This window comes from Solanum stenotomum, chromosome 12 (assembly GCF_019186545.1).
Source record: "Solanum stenotomum isolate F172 chromosome 12, ASM1918654v1, whole genome shotgun sequence".
NCBI classification, from domain to species: domain Eukaryota; kingdom Viridiplantae; phylum Streptophyta; class Magnoliopsida; order Solanales; family Solanaceae; genus Solanum; species Solanum stenotomum.
In genome coordinates this window covers 45,266,729-45,286,860 of record NC_064293.1, presented here as the reverse complement: position 1 = coordinate 45,286,860, position 20,132 = coordinate 45,266,729, and the positions used below count along the sequence as shown (strand labels likewise).

General features: G+C 28.7%; 1 protein-coding gene across 2 annotated transcripts; it reads right to left on the bottom strand.

Moving 5' to 3' along the window:
- Positions 1-3,403: 3,403 nt before the first annotated feature.
- Positions 3,404-6,486, bottom strand: LOC125848834 (AP2-like ethylene-responsive transcription factor TOE3). 2 transcript variants are annotated; one of them, XM_049528774.1, is made up of 10 exons: positions 5,762-6,486; positions 5,641-5,666; positions 5,496-5,526; positions 5,311-5,398; positions 4,920-5,065; positions 4,747-4,791; positions 4,552-4,643; positions 4,323-4,477; positions 4,028-4,237; positions 3,404-3,937 (listed from the first exon to the last, which is right to left on the bottom strand). In XM_049528774.1, exons 1-10 carry the CDS (start codon positions 6,277-6,279, stop codon positions 3,725-3,727), a joined length of 1,524 nt encoding a protein of 507 aa, XP_049384731.1. In that variant the 5' UTR covers positions 6,280-6,486; the 3' UTR covers positions 3,404-3,724. The 2 variants fall into 2 exon arrangements, with proteins under 2 accessions (XP_049384731.1, XP_049384729.1); XM_049528772.1 differs by having other exon boundaries at positions 4,028-4,240; positions 5,762-6,481.
- Positions 6,487-20,132: the final 13,646 nt, after the last annotated feature.

Here is a 20,132-nt window from a genome sequence, read left to right as displayed (position 1 = left end):
CCGAGCGCTTTATTTTGGCTCCAAAATCATTCATCAACAAATCAAATTAGCAACAAATGTACAATTTCATAGTTGACTTCAAATATTAATTCGCAAGAGAAACCCAAACATATTTTTATCAATGTACATTATTTTATGTAAAGGAACCCATTTTCGTCCTTGTTTTTTTCGAGAAGTAGTTGAAGATCCAATGTTCTTGTCAAAGACAAATATAGTCTTTTAGTTAGCACAATAAGTGTTCCTTGGAGAGACACATCAATCCTTAACATAGTTTTAAATTTTTAAGTATAACATAGTTTTAAATTTTTAAGTATATATCTTATACTTTGATTTTGTCCTCATTTTATTTATCATTCGCACTGAAAAATCGATTTAAAAACACCAAACTAAACTTAACCGAAGTAGAAAAAATTGAACCAAACCGAATTAGTTTGGTTTGAAATATGATGCACACTTTTCTAAAATAAAAAAACCGAAATTTAATAAAATCAAAACGGGAGAACCAAACGCCCCACCCTATAACCTATTTGAAGAAGTATCATTTAACCTTGGATCATCGATCTGATAGTTTCTGCCCTTTTATTTAACCTTGTAATAAGTAAGTACTTATTTTTCACCAACTCCCTTTGCTTTATTGGTCAGTACTTACTTCCTCTCACGTCACATGGATATACAAAAACATTATCTAGTGATTTGTTTGATTAATTACTACTCGTAATTACCTAATATGGCAAGTAAGTGTGGCAGTAAAAGTAATATGAAATTACTGAAGAAGTTGTTCGTACAGCTGTGTATGTATAAGGACAAAACGTGAATGAATGAATGAATCTAATTCCTGTGAGGATATTTACAGTGTTTCGCGGATCCTATGCAAAGCAAAGAATCTAACAAAGTCATGTGCTGCACCTCTTCTTCTTCTGTCTTTTATTTGTATTTTACCTTTTATATAACTCCTACTACTATTTCCTAAACAGTCCTTCCCACTTTCTCAATTATCGCGTGGGAAACATTTTTGGACCATTTCCGAGGATTCACAGTCAAGATTTAAAATTTATAAATTTAAAATTGTTGTTGGCTTGAATTTTATAGGTCCGAAATTTGCTTCCGAATATAAGTATAATAGATTGAACTTATCGACAACCAATAAGTAGATATTCCGTTTGATTTTTTTTTAAGGCCAGTTTGCGTGTAGTTTAACTAATTCCACAAGATAAATGTCAACTCTCATCAACAACAAGTACTAGATAATTTTGTTTTTCAAGGTTAGGATAGTTCTTTCCATTTCAATTTATATGATATATACTATTTATGAGTTGTGATAAATAATTATACATTTAAAAATTATTTCAAAAATTTAATAATTTAAAAGATTATGAATAAATAGGAATAAAAAATATTTCTTATTTAATTCTCCGAATCCGATAATATAAATTGAGAGGGTCAGCTCAGTCCCCACCTAATTAAAAATGCAAGTAATGTAATTCAACTCTATTTTATTTTGAACAGCCAACTTTGAAGTTTATATCAGTTAGTTTGCCAGACCAAATATAAAATTCAGTTTGTGTGGTCAAAATCAAATCAAGAGGGCTATTTTTTATATTTTATTTTGAAAAAGAATTTAAAATATAAATAATTGTTTGTTTTTTCAATTAAAAAAAAAAAGAGAATGAGAACAGATTTTTATTATAATTATTCTTGTCTCCACTATCCTTTCTTTATGTCTCTCTCAAAATTAAAGTAAATGTTTAGTACAAAATCTTGTATGTTGTACTGCATTATAATTGTAAATTGTTTATTCAATATAAATAATTTAATAACAGAGAGTGCACAAAAATAGAAGGTTAGGTATTATTATTAAAATAAAGTATGACGGCCTAGATGATGCAATCAGTTCCTATTATTTTAGCAATTTTACATACGACCTTATTATAATACTATCGAATTGAAAGTTGGACATCAAGGTTACACATGTGGATTGGTTAATTTATTCTCGTACTTAAAAAGTTTATTGTATAATGTTTTAAAAAATAATTTCTATTTTTGTACTCCATCCTCTGACAAAGTACACAATTATAGAAACTAGCTGTAGAAACGACTAAATCTAGAAAAGACACTTTGACCTTTAGGTTTGGCCGTAGATATTTGTAATCATCTTGAGGATAATTTTAAATTTTTAAAAATAATTTTGTAGAAAATTTCAAGTGATATACTGATTCTAAAAAAGTTCAAATAAAATCTTATCTCTGAAACGTCAAATAAAATAAAGATAAATAACTTTGATAAAATCAATACATAATATCGATAAAATCAAACGAAATTAATCTTTCATATGGAATTAAAATAAAAGATACTTATTAGAAAAATAATTTAAATTCATTTAGTGCTTTATTAGATATATAATTGAACAACTATTTTGTACTTTAACAAGATAAGAATGAGATTGTACATACATCAAGCTCTTCAAATTCCGTAGATAAGATATGGTATGTTGATGTTCAAAATTCTAAAATACGTGTGAGGGATTATTGAATAACTCGAAAAAGCTTGTTGTCCATAATTGAATAAGAAAAGTTGAATTTGATTAATGGAACATTTAGGAAAATTCAATGCATAATGAATAAAAATGTTGTGTTAGATGAAACTTGAATAATAGTGACATCTATCTATGTATAGATATAGAATAACAAGTGTATAGGTTTACCAATTAAATACGTCCTTTAAAGGTTTTGTTAAGTCCTTCTCACCATAATTAGGCATTGATGTGACACATATAAATAGTCATGAGAAATGATTCAAAGGACAAGCAATGAGTGTGACAATTCATCACTTTTCTACAAAACAAAACAATCCCATTTTATACATATATTTACTTTCCCTCTTTTCTTTTCACTCTACTTTTTCAACAGTATTATAACAAAAAAGAGAACATTGACTCGTGCTTCTTATGTGCACTACCTAATCAGATGACGTGTCCTAGAGACTGTTTATTTTATTTACCCCATGGGTCATGCTCATGGACATGGATTTTCACTTTTCTCCAAATTTCTCTTAGTACCAATTTGCCTATAAAAGATTGTTTTCACTTTCAATTTTTTGAAGGTGTATTCAAGTGCATTTAGATATCGTCTGCCTATAGACTTTGATTTAGATTTTCAACTATATTTTTATTATTATCTATTTGGCCATGAATTTTGATCAAATTTTAAAGATTTAATCTTTAATATTTTTTTTCAAGGGCAATTTTTGGATTTGTAGACTTCCCACTCATAAAGCAATTTTTACAAGTAAAATGTATGTCCAAACGCTGCTTCAAAAACTTAAAATTTCATATTTCAACTTCAAAAAAGACATAGTAGTTGGACTTTTGTTACAAGAAAAGCAAACACAATCGAATAATAAGTTATATTTCAAATACTGCATGAGAAGCTAGTGCCCAAATGTATACAAGTTACAATGAGAGAGAAAGGGCCAAATTGGCAGTTCATAGTCAGAATAAACTAGTAATACAAGTCTAGTTGAAAAGCTTGCCGATCAGTTAGTATTGGACACACTAATGAGGAGACATATTTTCCAAAACTTTTTGTCTAACCTTTTTTTTTTTCTTCTAATTTTTCTTTTCTGGGTTCAAACCAAGAGTTTTAGGTAATATATGGAGTATTAAGAATATCAACCCTTTGCTCTTTACAAATTATATTAAAAAAAACACAAGTAGAAATATGGCAAGTCATGATGGTCTCATGAGTGAGTGATGGAAGCCATTTTCTGAGGACCAATTTTGAGGTCTTACTATCTGCTGAGGGAATCCTGATGATGCTGCAGCAGCTGCAAATATCTGAGGAGGAAAATTGGATTGCCACTGTGAAGAACCATTGCTCGTCGCCGCAAGTGATAAATCTCCTACATTTGTACCTCCAATTCTGCCACTTGGAAATTGAATCTGTAACATGCCACAACATTTTTTTTTAAAAAAAAAACAACCACGATTTGAAAATAAAAAAAGAGTACATTATTAAAGAGGATATTTCACTTGATAATTGGATGAGCCGAATTGCGGTGGAAACATTTGAATCATATGGGATTGATCACCAGGTCTCATAAATTGGCTAAACCGTTGCACTTGACTATTATTATGCTTCAAGGAGACTGGAGAATGCAAGTGCGTCTGGCTTAAAAGTTGCAAAGTTTCTGTTTCATTGTACCCGTTTTCTCTTCTTCGAGCATCAATTAAGGCAGATTGCTTCTGGAAATTAAAACATGTTGCATAAGAAGAAAAATAAATTCACAACGAAAACAAGATATAGCAATTGATCGTGTAAATATACCTCAGGCCTTAAACCATGGCGCTGCCAATCAATATCCAATTGCATTAATGAAGAATTTTGACCTCTATTATCCCCCAATTCTCGGCTTCCTTGCTTTGAGCTTGAACCACCCAAACTTAAATCCAGATTGTGATCAGCCGCGTTATCGGAAGATTCTGGGAGATCACATTAATGAATCTTCTGTTTGAATAATCACATCAAAACATAAAAGCAGTATAGTACTATTTACCAATTGAGTTTAGTTCATTTTCATAAATGCTTGGATCAAAGTTTGTAACTGCATCCTTGCCATTACACTTGATGGCAGCTTTATCATAAGCTCTGTAATAACAAAAAAAACTACGTTAAATATTCAGTAATTCAAAAGGCCTAACAAGCAATTGAGGTTAAGTGGAAGAATAAATTCCGCAGCGCAACCACACACCTGGCAGCTTCAATCTCAGTATCAAAGAGCCCCAAATAAACGTACCTATTCAAAGAAAGAACAAAAGTTACTAATTGACATCAAAAGGATTATTCCTTTGAAAATGATTTTCACCATACAGAAGAATAATAATACGAGGATAGGAATTTTTTTTATATATATATTATTTTTACTTTTTGCCTAAGAACTGTCCCATTCTAGCTTCCCATCTACCACATTTGTGCAAAGTCACTCCTCTATACTTGGAGCTTCCCCTTGGAAAACCAGTGCTTTGTCTTCGGAGCACATGCACAAATTCTTCCTTTGTTAAACTTGTCATCTGTATCATACATTAAAAAAACATTAGATTTTTTCAATTTGATGGTGTCTACTATACTCTTGGCACCAAAATGTAAAGAAAACAACTATGAAGATAAGGAAAAAATACTGTTCACGATTAGACGAGTATTGAACAAAAGTACTCCAACTAGACAGGCACAGAGAAATAAAATCATTCGAAAAAAGGAACATCATAAAACACACACTTTTTCCTAATCAGTCACACTGATCTGATCATGGTATTACCTGTTTTAAATCGGATTCATAATCCTCTAAGCTAAAGTTTATGTCGGCTTCTACTCCCCGGAATTTGATGGCTGCCCTATCGTATGCCCTGTATATTTTATTTTAAAAAATAAATTTCAACTCTAAGATTGTGAGTTTAAATTTAACAAAAAATTATAAAAGGTGGCTAAGAAGCAGGAGCTCACCGAGCTGCTGCATGAGCAGTATCAAATCCACCTATACAGAATTCAGAAATGATATAAAGGAGATTCCGTTAAATAAAGACCAAATTAATTTTCTAGTACAACAAATGATGGGAAAAAAATAGCTTAATTGAAGAATATTAAATACCTAGATAAACTTGTTTTCCACAATCCCTGTAAGATTATTAAAGCAAATTAGAAAAGAAAAAAAAAAAAAAGTCCAAATTTTAAGCTGAAGAGAAATAATAATTTTCAGTAAAATGGCTCACCATATATGAGATTCCCACCGGCCAGTTCTCCGGTAGAAGGTAACTCCACGGTACTGTGAGCTTCTAGACCTTGGTCCACGGCGGCTCTTCTTAATAGGCTGCTGCTGTTGCTGCTGAACCATATCTACAGGCTTCGCCAATCCCGTGTTGCCAAGTGTCTCCATTTGGTAAAATTTAACTCCAACCCAGTGAGCTCTGGGAAAATTCGGGGATCCATTTTCAGTAGCAACAACACCACCCATTTCAGACTCATCAACAGGAAAAAACTGGCGGGTCACCGGCTGTTCTTCATCGCCGTTACCCGGACCCACCATAGAGAACCCGAAAATTTTGCTTGGAGGAGTACCTCTCTTTTTCTTCCCTCTTTCTCCATCTAATTCCTCTTCAGAAATATCATCAACAGCTACAGCCGATGAACTTGAATTCGAAACGGATCCGACCCGTTTACCTTTCTCATCATCGCATTCAAACTCTTTCGGAGTAGAACAACCTTCTTCTGATTCATTTAGATTCCACATTTCTCTCTACAAAAAATACCCAATCCAAAATCTCAAAATTATAAAACAGAAAACAGTTGAAAATTTTTCAGATTTTTTTTTTATGTGTGAGGTAGGTGGTTTTGGCTATTGCTACAAAAGGACTTGTTTTCAGTTTCCTAGACTTTTAAATATTCACCTCTATTTCTCTCTCTATCCCTCCCTCTAGTTGTATTCTTTTCTTTCTCTCTGTCTGTCTAAAATAGATGCGTGCAGTTGAATATATATATATATATAAAGTAATGATGATAAAATAAAAAAGTTTTGTGTTCGAGTATATTGAAAGAACATGAAACCTACGACTTATAGAGAGGTTAATAAAGTTGTTGGAAGATGGAGAAAAATAAAGAAAAGGTTAGTGGAGAGAGATAGGGTTAGATATGATAGATATATGTTTCCCACCATTTACTACTTGTAGTATTTCACTTGATTTTGTACCATTCCTCTCTTAGCTCCCCAATACAGACATGGACTAGCCCACTTTTAGAATACTACCTAAAATTACCATAGTAGTAATATTTATATTGAAAAATTACCACATATTATTTCAATCAAATTAATAAATTCACTTAACATGTTCTATCAGAAACTATTTATTTATCTCTGAATTAAAAATAAAATCTACATATACTTTTTGATATTATATATATTTTTGATTTTAATGTAAATATTTGGTGCAAAAAAATTATCCTTAACCCCACCTTTCTTTTCTCTTGTCCCTAGTAACTTGGCTTTTTTACTCTTGTTCAATCATTCATTAATATACTTTTGCTTTTGTATCTTAACTAGTTCATTCACCTTTTTTTTTTCTACTTGCAGTGCAGTAGTCTAGCGTTTTTAACCAATCTCATTACACGCTTTTATGAAAGGAGAACTGTGTGGCAGCAGTAACTTTACTGTTCTCAAAATCTAGCTATATCTGATGATATTTTCTTATTGGTTGCTCTTTCCTTTCAAAGAAAAAAACAAAATGATTTTATAATTTAAAAAATAAAAAAAAATTTAATCTTGTTGTTTAAATATATTAGGTAAAATATTACAAAAAGAAGATATATTATTTTTGAAATAAATTAAAATCGATGAATAGTATGTGGTACAAAAAAGAAACGTCTCTTTCTTAGGCAACTTTCCGACGTTAACCAAATCGAAAAGCATTTTCCTCTCCAACCATTCATTGAATTTTCTTTCTGTCTGTTGAATATTACTCATTATTATATTTAACAAAATATCTAGTAATGGAAATAGACTGAATGGATGAGTTTTGAGTTACTACTCCATTGCCTTTATTAGGTTACGCTAATTGTCATTTCCTTTTCCTTCATCCAATCCCACGTTAGACAATTCCTCTTTATCTCTCTCTAACATTTCCTTTTCTTACTCTTTTCCTACTTTTATTTACACAATTGTCACATGTAAATTTCATCTTAAATATCAATAATTATTACTAACTTCGTCTATTTTTAATTATCATAATTTTCTTTTTAGAGTTAAACAATAAGTACTTTTTATTACTCATATTTTATGATTTATATTTTATCATATTGATATGCAAAAAATTGCAATTTATTGTATTTTTCATATAGTTTTTCTAATATCTAAATTTCTTGTTTAAAATTTATCAAATTAATGTAATCTAATTTCGTTTTGAAAGTTAGTCAAATTGACTTTCACAAAACGCAATATGACAATTAAAAGTGGAAGGAGAGAGTATACATTATTATTTTTCTCGTATCAATATGATGAAAAAGTACATTTATCTTAAATTATAAATCAAAATCATATCATTTAATTCCAAAAAAAAGAAAAAATATGACAACCAAAAATAAAATAAAAAGAGTATTAAATTTCAAACACTCATAAATTTTTTATTCAAACACAACTTTAATTTCTTTTTAGATTCAATTAAATTATAGTGGGAGTTCGGTTATGAAATTTTTTCAAATTTTTACTTCAAAATATTCATAAAAACTACTCCAATTTATTATATTTTTTATTAAAAACAATTATTTTTTTCAATTTCACAATAACATAATGTAACATGTGGAAATGCGATGGGACTATCCAACTAGACTCTTGGATTAGTGATTTTCTTTTACAACTAGAATTGTTTTCACCTTGTTTAGGAAAATGGGGATAGGAAGTAAGGGGTATATTTGGAATAAAAATTATTGTGAGTCAGTCAGGTCCACAACAGAAGAGAGAAGAGGTTTGGTTTCAGAAAAGGAAATTGGAATAATAGCAATAAAAGGCAAAACTTTCCAGAAATGTCTAATCCAAGAGTACCGGAGTGGGCCCACCCATTTCCTCATTTTGCTCTTTCACTCACCAATGCTTTTCTCACTTTCTAATATAATAATAATAATAATAATCACCACTCTCACTTCTTCGGCGCGTGCGCTACAATTCTTGATCTTTTTTCTCCACACCGACTTTACGGATCCTCGTAACGCCACCACTTTCTGCAGCTATTCTATTTTTCAAAAGTTTTATCAAAAATCTGATAATAATGTTGTCATTTTTTGTCATGAAACTGCATATTATGGTTTGTATGTAATCATACATAAGGCCAAACACATATATAGCCCGTTTAACTTGTCCATAATTTTCACTTTTAACATTTAAATATTATTTTTATGTACCGTTTTAACACAAAATACTATTTTTATGATTTCTTTATTATTATATATATTCTTCAATTACAACTTCTTATTTTAAATCGACATGTATCAGTTAATTTTAGTTAAAAAATTAAAAATTAACAAAAAATAATTCTTTTTAAAAAATAATAATTTATTTTTAAGAGTGTTATGTATTTTTGTATGAAAAATAACCGACGAAATTGTATTGATTTTCTTTTTAAAATCACCGATAACCTAACAAAGTCAGTCGAGTTTTAACATTGTTTAATAGTGTTATTAGCAATGAACAACAGTCTTTTTTTAGTAGTGTTATTAACAAAGTCAGTCAAGTCTATTTGAAGATGGGTTTTTTTATTCGTATTGAGTTAAAAATTAAAAGTGAGTATTTGCGTTAAATTTAGATAGCCTAGATGATAAGAAAAAATAAATAAGTAGTGTTATATAATTTAATTGAATGTTTAAGAAAGAAAATCAAAGAACTTCAGTCAATTTATTTTCATGCAAAAATACAGAGAAATATCAAAATTAATATTATTGTTTGAAAACTTTTATGTTCGTTCGCGAATGTTTAATTTTTTTACGAAAATAAACATGCACACATATATTTTTTTTAAATAAGAAATTGCAATTGAAAAACATAAATAAAAACAAATCATAAAAAATAGTATAAGTGTTTAAATGGTACAGAAAAAATGGAATTAAAATGGAACAAAGCTAAGTTGGAGTGCCAAAATGAAAAATAAGGGCAATTTTGAGGGGTTGTGTATGTGTTTGGCCTACATAAAAAGTTAAATGTAAATAATTTTTAAATAAAAAAATGAAAAATAGGAAAGGTTTACTTTTGATTTTTAAACTTTTTAAGTCATGTTTAATTAACTTTTAATTTTATCAAACACTTCTGAGAAACTAAAAATAAATTTTATCAATTTTTAAGTTAATTCAAACAGACTCTTAGTTTAACACTTAAGTTTTAATAATTAGTTTGATAAATATGAACTTTTTATATGAATATTTTTGTCCTTAAAATCAAGACCACTTCTTTTGGATTATCTTTGTTCAACTTTTATTTCAAAGTTTGAAAACACTTGCTTCCATTCGTAAAAAAAAATAAAAATTGATCAAATACATTCAATTTCTAAAACAAGTAGTCCGTAGTAATTTTTCTTTAAAAAATAAGCAATTTAACCTTTTAGAAGATCGGTCAACCAAGCTTTCAAGGGCACAAATGATGACTTTTTTTAAAAAAAATATTTTATTATTTTAACAAAAATCACGTCAATTAAAAAATAATAAGTACAGTGTCTAGTTTATTAACCTATTTCTTGAAAATTGAACATTGAAAATATGGAGTATAAGGATTATATGGAGCCTAAGATTAACTTATAGGCGGACCAACTTTATAGGATGGGGATATACGTGCACCTGTTAATTTTGAAAAAAATTTATATGTATATATATATATTTATTTTGAGAAATTGACATGAACTAGGATATAATTAACCGTGCACCTATAAAGTGCATTAGGTTTGCCATTGTGTTGCTGGTACAAGCTAGAGAAATCACTCACGAGACCCGGAATTGAATTTAGCTATTTATTATTTTTATTTTTTAAATTTATCTTAGAGCTCATATTTGATTTGCCTCTGATTACACTTATATATTTTGATACATAAGGAATATTAAGTAAATTATTAAGACTTTTTTTCATAGTTCAAAATAAGTGAATAATTCAAAGTTCAAAAAAAAAAATTAGCCTTTTTTCCTTCTTCATATTTATCGTTGATTTGGTGAGATTACTAATTTTTTATATTTTCTAATTTATTATTTGGGTATAATAGGTAATATTAAAAAGTAGTAATATTTAAGTCATGTCATTACATTTTTTTTTTTTAAAAAAAGTGTATCAAATCTCAACGACTAGAAAGAATATAAAGTAGCTCAAATTAAAACCCTAAGTATATGTTTGCAAAATTAATGGGTAGATAAATAGCTATAGGTAGTGTTTTGAAGGAAGAGATTTTAAGCTTTACCGAAATTGTAATAAACCTATAACCTATTGATGCCCATAAGCCTAAATTATTAGTACATAGATAAATATTAAACCAACGCTGTCTTTTATATGGAAAGTGCTAAATGGTGAGAAAATTTGGCTAGAATTTGGTCAGAAGATTAAAAAAACTATGATATTTTTTTTTATTTTAAAATAAACTGATTTTTTTCCATTTTTTAGTTAATAGGTATTAAAGTTAAAGGGGTAAAAATGTTTTAAAAAGTAAAATAACATAAATAAAATATCATTTTGGCCAAAAAGATTTTTTCCCTTTTATATATATTACTCTCTATATCCAATAATAGTTGTCTACTATTAACTTGACATAGAAATTAAGAAACTTTAAATGATACGAGTAATTTTATTCAATCACCCTTATAATATATAAGTCATCTAAATAATAAAAATGAATAGTATTTAATAACAAAGATAAAATAGACACAACATATATGGTAAATTATTCATTAATTTCATAAATTGAACAAATATTATTGAATATCTCAAAATATAATATAGTTGATAAGTAAAAATCCACGGAAAATATTATTTAGCAAGTCTATAATCCCTATTGTTTGGTTCCCTTTAAATATACTTTTAATGACTAGTATAATGATAGCAAATTAAACAGTTATATCTTGTGGTCATTAAATTTCATAGACATTTTTAACAATAAGTTGGGAAAATATCATTGTCGAATAGTCCTTTTATTATATAATTCACGTAATGTAATTCAATACTTTGAAAGCACGTCGAGATAATTTTTTTCTCGACTTTGTATTATTTGGTATTCCAAAAATATAAGCAATTTTATTGCTGTCACGTGTATATCCTATAAAGAAAAATTAAATTGTTTCCGCTTATTCCTTGAAGAAAATGAATAATGTTGGCTGGAATTTTGATTCTCTAATTAAGCTTTCCCTTTTGGAAATAAAATTTCGGAATTTGGTAAAAAGGAAAGGAGGTGATCCATGTAGACGGGTCCATCAGCAATTAAGTTTGGGGGCACGCGTAATGTGTTAGATTACTTTTTTGAGTATCTCAAAATAATAGGTTCTTAATTATATTTCATAAATATATGTTATTTAATGTTTTTTTAATTCACTTTTACTTGTTACTTATTTTTAAAATATATTTTTATTTTTATTTGTTACTTTTGATATAGAAAGAAAAAAAGACAATAGATTTTTCCATAGTTTACCCTCTGCATTAAATACTTATTTTTCAAATCATTTTTCAACACATCATTTATCAAGCAATAGTTTGGTGAAATATCCATACCATTTAACAGAGTACTCTCTCAATTCCATATTAGTTGAATTAGTGAGATAAATACACTTATATTAAGAAAAATATCTCAAAGAACGTGAAATCTAAAATAAAATTTAGATATTCAAAATTATATGAAAAATACTTAGAGTTTTTCTCATATTAATAATATGATGGGGTTAATTTTTATTATTTGACTCTAAAACGAAAATTTTACCAAGTATTTTAAGATCGATGGACAATGATTTTTCTGCTCTAAATTTTCAGATTGGCATTTTGTTTACGTATGATTTTTTAATTTTTTAGTTACGAATGAAAGATTAGGTGAAAAATTAAGTCCTCATCAAGAAAATAAAAAATTCAGGTGTTCAATTAATTGTTGTATTACTAAATTATCCGATACTTTAGATATAGAAAATGAGGAAAGAAGATATATGTCCACCCAGAATAAAGTTTTGTCAAAATTTAAGTAGTTTTTTCTCTTTAAAATCTAGAGTTTGATTTTTAAAATAAGAAAGAAATCTGAGAGAGTGATTTGTGTGAGAGAAAATAAGTTCAGGTATAATGAAATTGTATTTTTTATTTTTATCTGCCACGTGGCATCAATGTGAGAAATATTTGCACTTGGAACAGAAACAAGGAGGTACGAAGTTTAAACTTGTAAATTACAAATATTGCCAATTTATGACTTTTCTTTTGACATATCATCATGCTTGATTTGCGCTTTTTTTTTATAAATTAAGGCTTAAGTCATCAGTGACCCTATAAAATTATCTGTATAATTCACTTAGATATTTCAATTAAGACTAATATCTATTTAATACCTCTACTACTTTGAATTGATACCACTTAAACATTTTTTTCTTATGTTGCATTTTGGGTGTCATTCACTAACAAGGAGCGCGTGAAAGCATCAAATTTAACATTTTTTAAATTAAAAAATTCTCTTTCTTCTCCATTGTAGCATCTGCCATGGCAGCCATATACACCTCTCTTCTTCTTCCTCATTTTTTTTTGTTCTTTTAATTTCTCATTATTATCATCTTATATCTCAGATCTGTTAGTATCATCGTCATCACATCTATTTCTTTCTCTTCTTTTGAGCAACCACCACCGTCCACCTCCTCTACCATTATCGCCTCCAGTTGGTTTTTTTTTTTCAAATCTAGAATTGAACCTGTCATATTGTTGATTTATGAAAGTAAGCAAGTTTATAAATTTACAATTTAACTCTTTGTCATAATGTTCTTTTTCCTTGTCTCTTCGCCACCATTTCCTTCGCCATAACTAATATGTCTCCACCATTGCTATACCCATTTTATTTTTCTTATTTCTATAGTCACTTTACCTCCTCTATCACCATTGAATCTAAATTCGCCATTGTTGATTTATTATGAAGAAGAAGAAAAAAAATTGGTTGTTCCTATGGGTAGCAGGGGAAGAATTTGGATGGGTTGGGTAACAATGTAATTATTAAGGTTTTTTTTTTTTAATCTAAAAAATCCGCCATTGTTAATTTATGATAAAGAAGAAAAGAAAAAAAGAAGTAAGAAGACGTCGGGGGCCAAAAGTCCGATGGGTAGCATGGGAAAGATTTGGTGTGGGTGGGTGGATTGTTTGGGGTACAAAATATTTTAGTTTATTTTTTATTATTTAAAATATTTTTTAAAATAATTTTTGGATCTAATGACACGTGTCATAATTTAGTTCGTTATTGTGCTATGTCATCGCAAGTGTATTTCACACACTTAATATTTTTGGCTGATTGTCAAAAATATGTCAAATAGATGTCAATTCGAAGTAGTAGAGCTGTTCAATAGATATCTTAATTGAGGTGTCCAGAAATGAATTATGAGAATAATTTTAAGTGGTTGTAGATGACTTAAGTCATAAATTAATAAATAAATAACTTAATAATTTTAAAAGATTGAATTTTTTATATTCGCATATCTTGCCTCTTGGGGGTAATTATTAACTTCTACACCTGATATTTTGACATTGTAAAAGTGCGGTTCGTTTATTGTTTCATTTTTAATACAAAACGGTAAAGAAAAATTCTAAAAATTATTAATCTTTACATTTCCATAATAATGTTCTCTTGTAAGATTTAGACATGATAAAATATAAAAATAAACTTTTTTTTTTTGTTTTATACAAATCTAAATTATATATTAAAAAATCTTTTTTTTTCCTACTCGAGTACATTGCAATTTGCAAATAAATTGGAAGTATGATGTACTTTGTAATATTATACTTAGAATTAAAAGCGCTTAATTTCATCAGCTCTATGTCCAACTAACCTTTTGCTGTTAATTAATTGTTTTATCCTATTATTTAGAGTTAATTATATATTATATATAATAAGAAAGAAATAACATTATCTCCAACTAAGTGCTAAATAATACCCTCACCCCACCACCAAATAGAGAGGAAAATGTGGACCCAATTAGACTGCCCAATATTCGGATTTCCAATAAAACCCAATTAGAAATGGGCCCGTCGGTCTAATAATGGAATGCGACGAGGCTCTTCTTAATTTCCTAATATACGAAATACTTGCTTTGTGTGGTTATCCTATTTTTGTAAGAAATATTTATTCTATATGAATTTTAATTGTTAGACAATTTTTAGGTTTTTTTTTGTTTTGTTTTTGCGTTGAAGTTTGTTTTTTTATGATATATGAAACTTATATTTTAAATTTAAACTTATTTGATTGTTGAAATTTGAAAAATATAATTATTATTTTATTGGCAGAAACTTATTTTTGTATGTAGTTTAGTCATGTATTGATGACTAAACTGCAAACTTGAAATAAATTAAAATGATGGTTAATAGTTTGTTAGATTTGTTGTTTTTTTGATAAATTGATGACTGTGATTAGTTTGTTTTTTTTTTTTTGTTTTTTTTTATGATCTATGAAACTTATATTTCAAATTAGAGCTTAATTAAATTATATTAGGCAAATCTATGTTATTGAAAATATTTTTATAATTATTGAAAATACATATGCATCTCCCAATTCATGAGACACATATAAAATGTGAAGTCAATCAATTTCTATTCTTTTTTCACCATACTTTTTAAAAACAAATCTTTTTTTAAGTTGTTAGATATTGTGATTTATTGTAATTTATTAAATAATATTTATTATTTTTTATTATAATTATTGAGAATTAGTTATTGAGGGTGATTTATCCTCTTTCCTACTCATGTTTATTATAGTCCAGGCCCACATGTGCAGCCCTTGTTCCATAGCTCCTGATGATCTTTAACTAACTAACTATATAAAAGTTCTTTAAATTTTGCTCCTTTTAGGCCCACTTATTATTTAATCTTCATAATTATACTTCTAAAGTTAAGTATTTGATTTAAAAATCATTAAAACCCTACATGAAAATCAACGGCTTCCTCCTGGAATAGCCCTGCATCCCTATTTCTTTAATGAAACCTAATTCTGCTAAAATAAATGAAAAAAACAGTCAATCAAAATGTTTGTAGTCGTTTGGTATGAGCCGTGAGGTATAAAGTATACTAAATTCATAATAAAATGTATGATTATTTTATCTAATGTTTGGTTGGAGGTATTAGGTAGTCCTTGAATTATTTATCTTATAATTTTTGTCATATTGATGAGATAAGTTTTCTCATATATTTGGTGGAATAACTTATACATAGTATAACTTATTTAAGGATTAATCATCCCAGAATAACTTGTTTCCAAGCTACCACTTTGTTGGATGATTGTTACATACTGTTTCATAATGTATCTTATCGTATTGTATTGTTTCGTACTGTATTGTTTAATGAATACAATGTTTGGATATATTATATTATTCTCCGTCGTTATATAATGTCACATATCCATAATTTGAATGATAAACCTACAAAAAATATGGTATGGCGGTAGAGTTACTATGAAATGGTAAGATAAAAGATGAAATATGATTATTAAATAATAAATAAAGACAAAATGAGAAAAAAATATTAAGATAACGACGCGATCACACAATACAATAAAATTTAAACAATAACAAAAATAAATATTATATTTAAATTACCAATACAATACCACGGATACCAGTCATCCAAACAAAGTGTAAATGAAAAATTCTCACAGACAATGTAGATAAACTTGCAATTGGCACTCTAACCTTGGGCGTTCGGATAGTCATTAATTAGTCATTAGTCATTATTACTTCTCATCAATTTTTATTTGTCATATTATTATGCTTTTTAAAAGTTAATTTGACTAATTTTTAAAGTCAAATTAAATTACATTAATTTGATATTTTAAACAAAAAATTTTAATATTCAAAAACTATACGAAAAGTAGTATAAATTGTAATTTTTTGCATATCAATATGATGAAAAAATACATCGTAAAATGTTAGTAAAAGTTTTTACAATTTGACTCTAAAATGGAAAAATTTGACAATTAAAAATAAACGAAGATAATATTATTTTGTGATATGATGACAAAATTAGACCATAAAAATATGACACGTCCCGTTACTTAAGAATGTCCTCAAAATTCTCTGTGCATAGGTATTAGGTAGTACTAAATAGTATTTCTTTTGTTCGTGGTTTTCAAAATACTTGGCACGTTATCTTTTTAGAGGTTTAGTGAAATATTAAGGTGTGCTAAAGGAAAGGGAGAGATCTCTATATTATAATTGTCATTAAATTAGGTATAGTAAATTCAAGACAACTCAAAGATTAGTAGGACCAGTGCAGCTGTGATTTGTGGCCTCAACTCTTTTGCCAGTATTACACGTATGTATATATAGCAATTGTTTGCACAATGACCTTTTCTTAGGTTGGCTAATACTCCAAATTAAGCTACATTTATTCTCTAATTAACACATAAATAGTGGTGACAAATGATCAAAAGTTTGTGTTGAATTTCGACGCATCAAATTAGGTTTAGTCAATAAGTTGATCATTAGCTAATTCTAACGAAAAGTTTGTTTGATAAAAATAAACTGAACAAAGATAACAATGAATCACAATTAATTTGTGTTGAAAATCTATTTAGATAAGAATAAAATTTGCGTATATTTTACAACAGACTTGTGAAATCATTGCAATTCTATGAGAAGTCTAACATAATCTGCAAAATTGAAAATAAAAGCGTCATTCAATCATCTACAAATATCTAAAGGAAATCTTGTTTGTTTCCTTTCAACATATTTGCAAAATCATCATTCTTGTTTTGTCAATTAATATACCAAAAGAGGCATCACAATTGGGGACGTAGGGACCAATGACAAAACAATGAATCCAAAAAGAAGAAAGCAATCAAGTATTATTTCCCTTACCTAATACTCCCTCCCTTGTATGTATTGTTGGAACGGCAAGCACAAAATAAATGTGCACGACATGGCTAAAGCGGAAGAAAATTCAAGTCAAAACTTTCCCTTCTATTTGAACCAAGAGAAGACAAAATAATGCAAGAAATAAACAGTTTAGGCAGCAAACAAATCAACCAAGCAAGTAAACAAATCAACACATGAGACGCCAAATTTAACGTGGAAAATCTCTTCAGTGTGAAGAGTAAAAACCACAACGCCAAAGCTCCACTAAAATCAACAAGAGTTACAAAAATGTTCTCCAAAATGGCCACCAACAAAGTGACAAATAATGAGCCACACAACTACAAGATAGCACCAAAAACTAGAGAAATAAAAGAGGCAATAACACCAAATCCGCATCTACTGTTCACGAGCTGAAAATCACCCTCTCTCAGTTCCCAATCAAAGATTAAGTTGAAAGGAACAACCTGTCCAAAAATCAGCTCAATCAGACAAGAAACGAAGCGGGAATCGCGATTTGAAATTGGCTGCTAGGGCTTGTGCGAAAATCTGTACTTTCTCGCTTTTCTCTCTATATGGCTGCTCTCAATCTCTTGTGATATGTCTCAAATAAGACCTAAAAGAAAGTCTTACATATGCACCATAATATTGGGCTTATGGACAAAAGTGGACTAGTCAAATTTGGGCTAAATTTATCCACAAAGGAAAGGAAGGAAGACCCAAAACCTTAGACTTTTATATATCCACATAGGAAAGGTAAAAGGCCCAAGACCCAACATGTATGTCCCCCACCATGGGCGGAGCCAGCATGTTTTTAGGGGGTTCATCCGAACCCCTTTCGGCGGAAAATATTACTATATATACATGGTTAAAATTATTTTTTAGGTATATATAATAGATGCCGAACCCCTTCGACTAGTTCGTGTGTTCATATTTTGAACCCTCTTATTTAAAATTCTGGCTCCGCCAGTGTCCCCCCAACCCAATTAATAGGCATGAGCAACACTCATTATTATTTTGTGATAAGAGGGTTCATGTGACATTAATTTGTAAAGGCTTAAGGCATCTGTGACCCCTTAAAGTTGTCCGTATAATTCACTTAGACACCTCAACTGAGACTAGAAACCTATTGAACACTTTTATCTATTTAAACTTTGTTCCTATTAGATACTTTTCATTAATCATCAAAAAATGTAGAGTGTGTGTGACACACTCTCAATGACATGGCAAAATACTTAATGAAAAGACGACATGTGGCAAGTGGGCCCCTAAAATAATAGAAAATAATTTTAAACATTAAAAAATAAAATTTATTTCAACTACATTTCAATCTTTTTTTCTTATATATAAAAATATTGAAAATAATAACACATACTACCCAGCCCCATGCTACCCCACCCCCACGCTAACACACCCCTTTCTTCTTCATCTTCTTCTCTAATCCCTGCAACATTTCATTTCTAAACCATAATAAAACTCAATATCTTATCAAATTATTTATTGATTCAGTTTTTTTTAAAAAAAAAATTCATACCTAATACGTGAGAGAAACATATAGAGAGACACATACAAGAGTGATGAAGAAACGGAGTTTGTTGACGGATAATCATTTCAAAATCGATTGCAAAAGAAAAATCAAGAGGACTCAAATTAATTTTATCAAATTTTTTGATATTATTTTTTATAAGTTAAATGGGTTTACATTTTAATTTTGAGTGGTGATGTTTGTTTGAAGATGGCCGGAAATGGAGCTATCGGCTAAATTTTTTACTCCAATATCCAAAAATCTTCTTTCTTCTTTCGTTTTTGAAAATCCAATGCAGTTGTCTTTGAAAGCCTAGTTTATGTGAAGAAGACGACCGAAAGCGGGGGTGGGGGGCTTTTTCTTTTTGCGATTTAAAAAATTATTGGTTTAAAAAATATTCAAAAAAAATTGTTTAAGTCATTTACGATGATAAGAATCAATGGAAGAAGAAAAAGTGAAGTTTTCTTGAAAAAAATAAAAAAAATACGATTTTAGAAATCTTCACACGCCAAAGGAAAGTGAAAAACACTTTTTCTGCCATATCAACATTTTGTGTTTAATAGGTATACATTTTGAACAACTTAGGCATTCAATAAGTACTAACCCTAATTGAGGTGTCTAAGTGAAATATACGGACAACTTCAAGGGGTTGTAGATGACTTAAGTCATTTGTAAATCATTAAGTTCTCCAAAATTGTACTCCAATTCTTTAAAATGCATGTATGACATATATAAGTACTATATATGGGACCCCGTGCTAGCACGGGGCCCAATATATGTTACGGTTTCTGTTTCAATTTATGTGGTACATATGAAATTTGAAGTTGATCAATTTTTTAGTATGTTTTTATATATTTTAATTTGCTAATTATTTTTATTTAGAGTATGTTTTACATAAATATATTATAAATCACAATAATTAACAAGTTAATATAAAAAGAAACTTATAAAAAATTCATTGACTTTTGAAATTTCATTTGTATCACATAAATCAGGACAAAGCGAGTAATATATATGAAAATTATATAAAACGTACTATAACT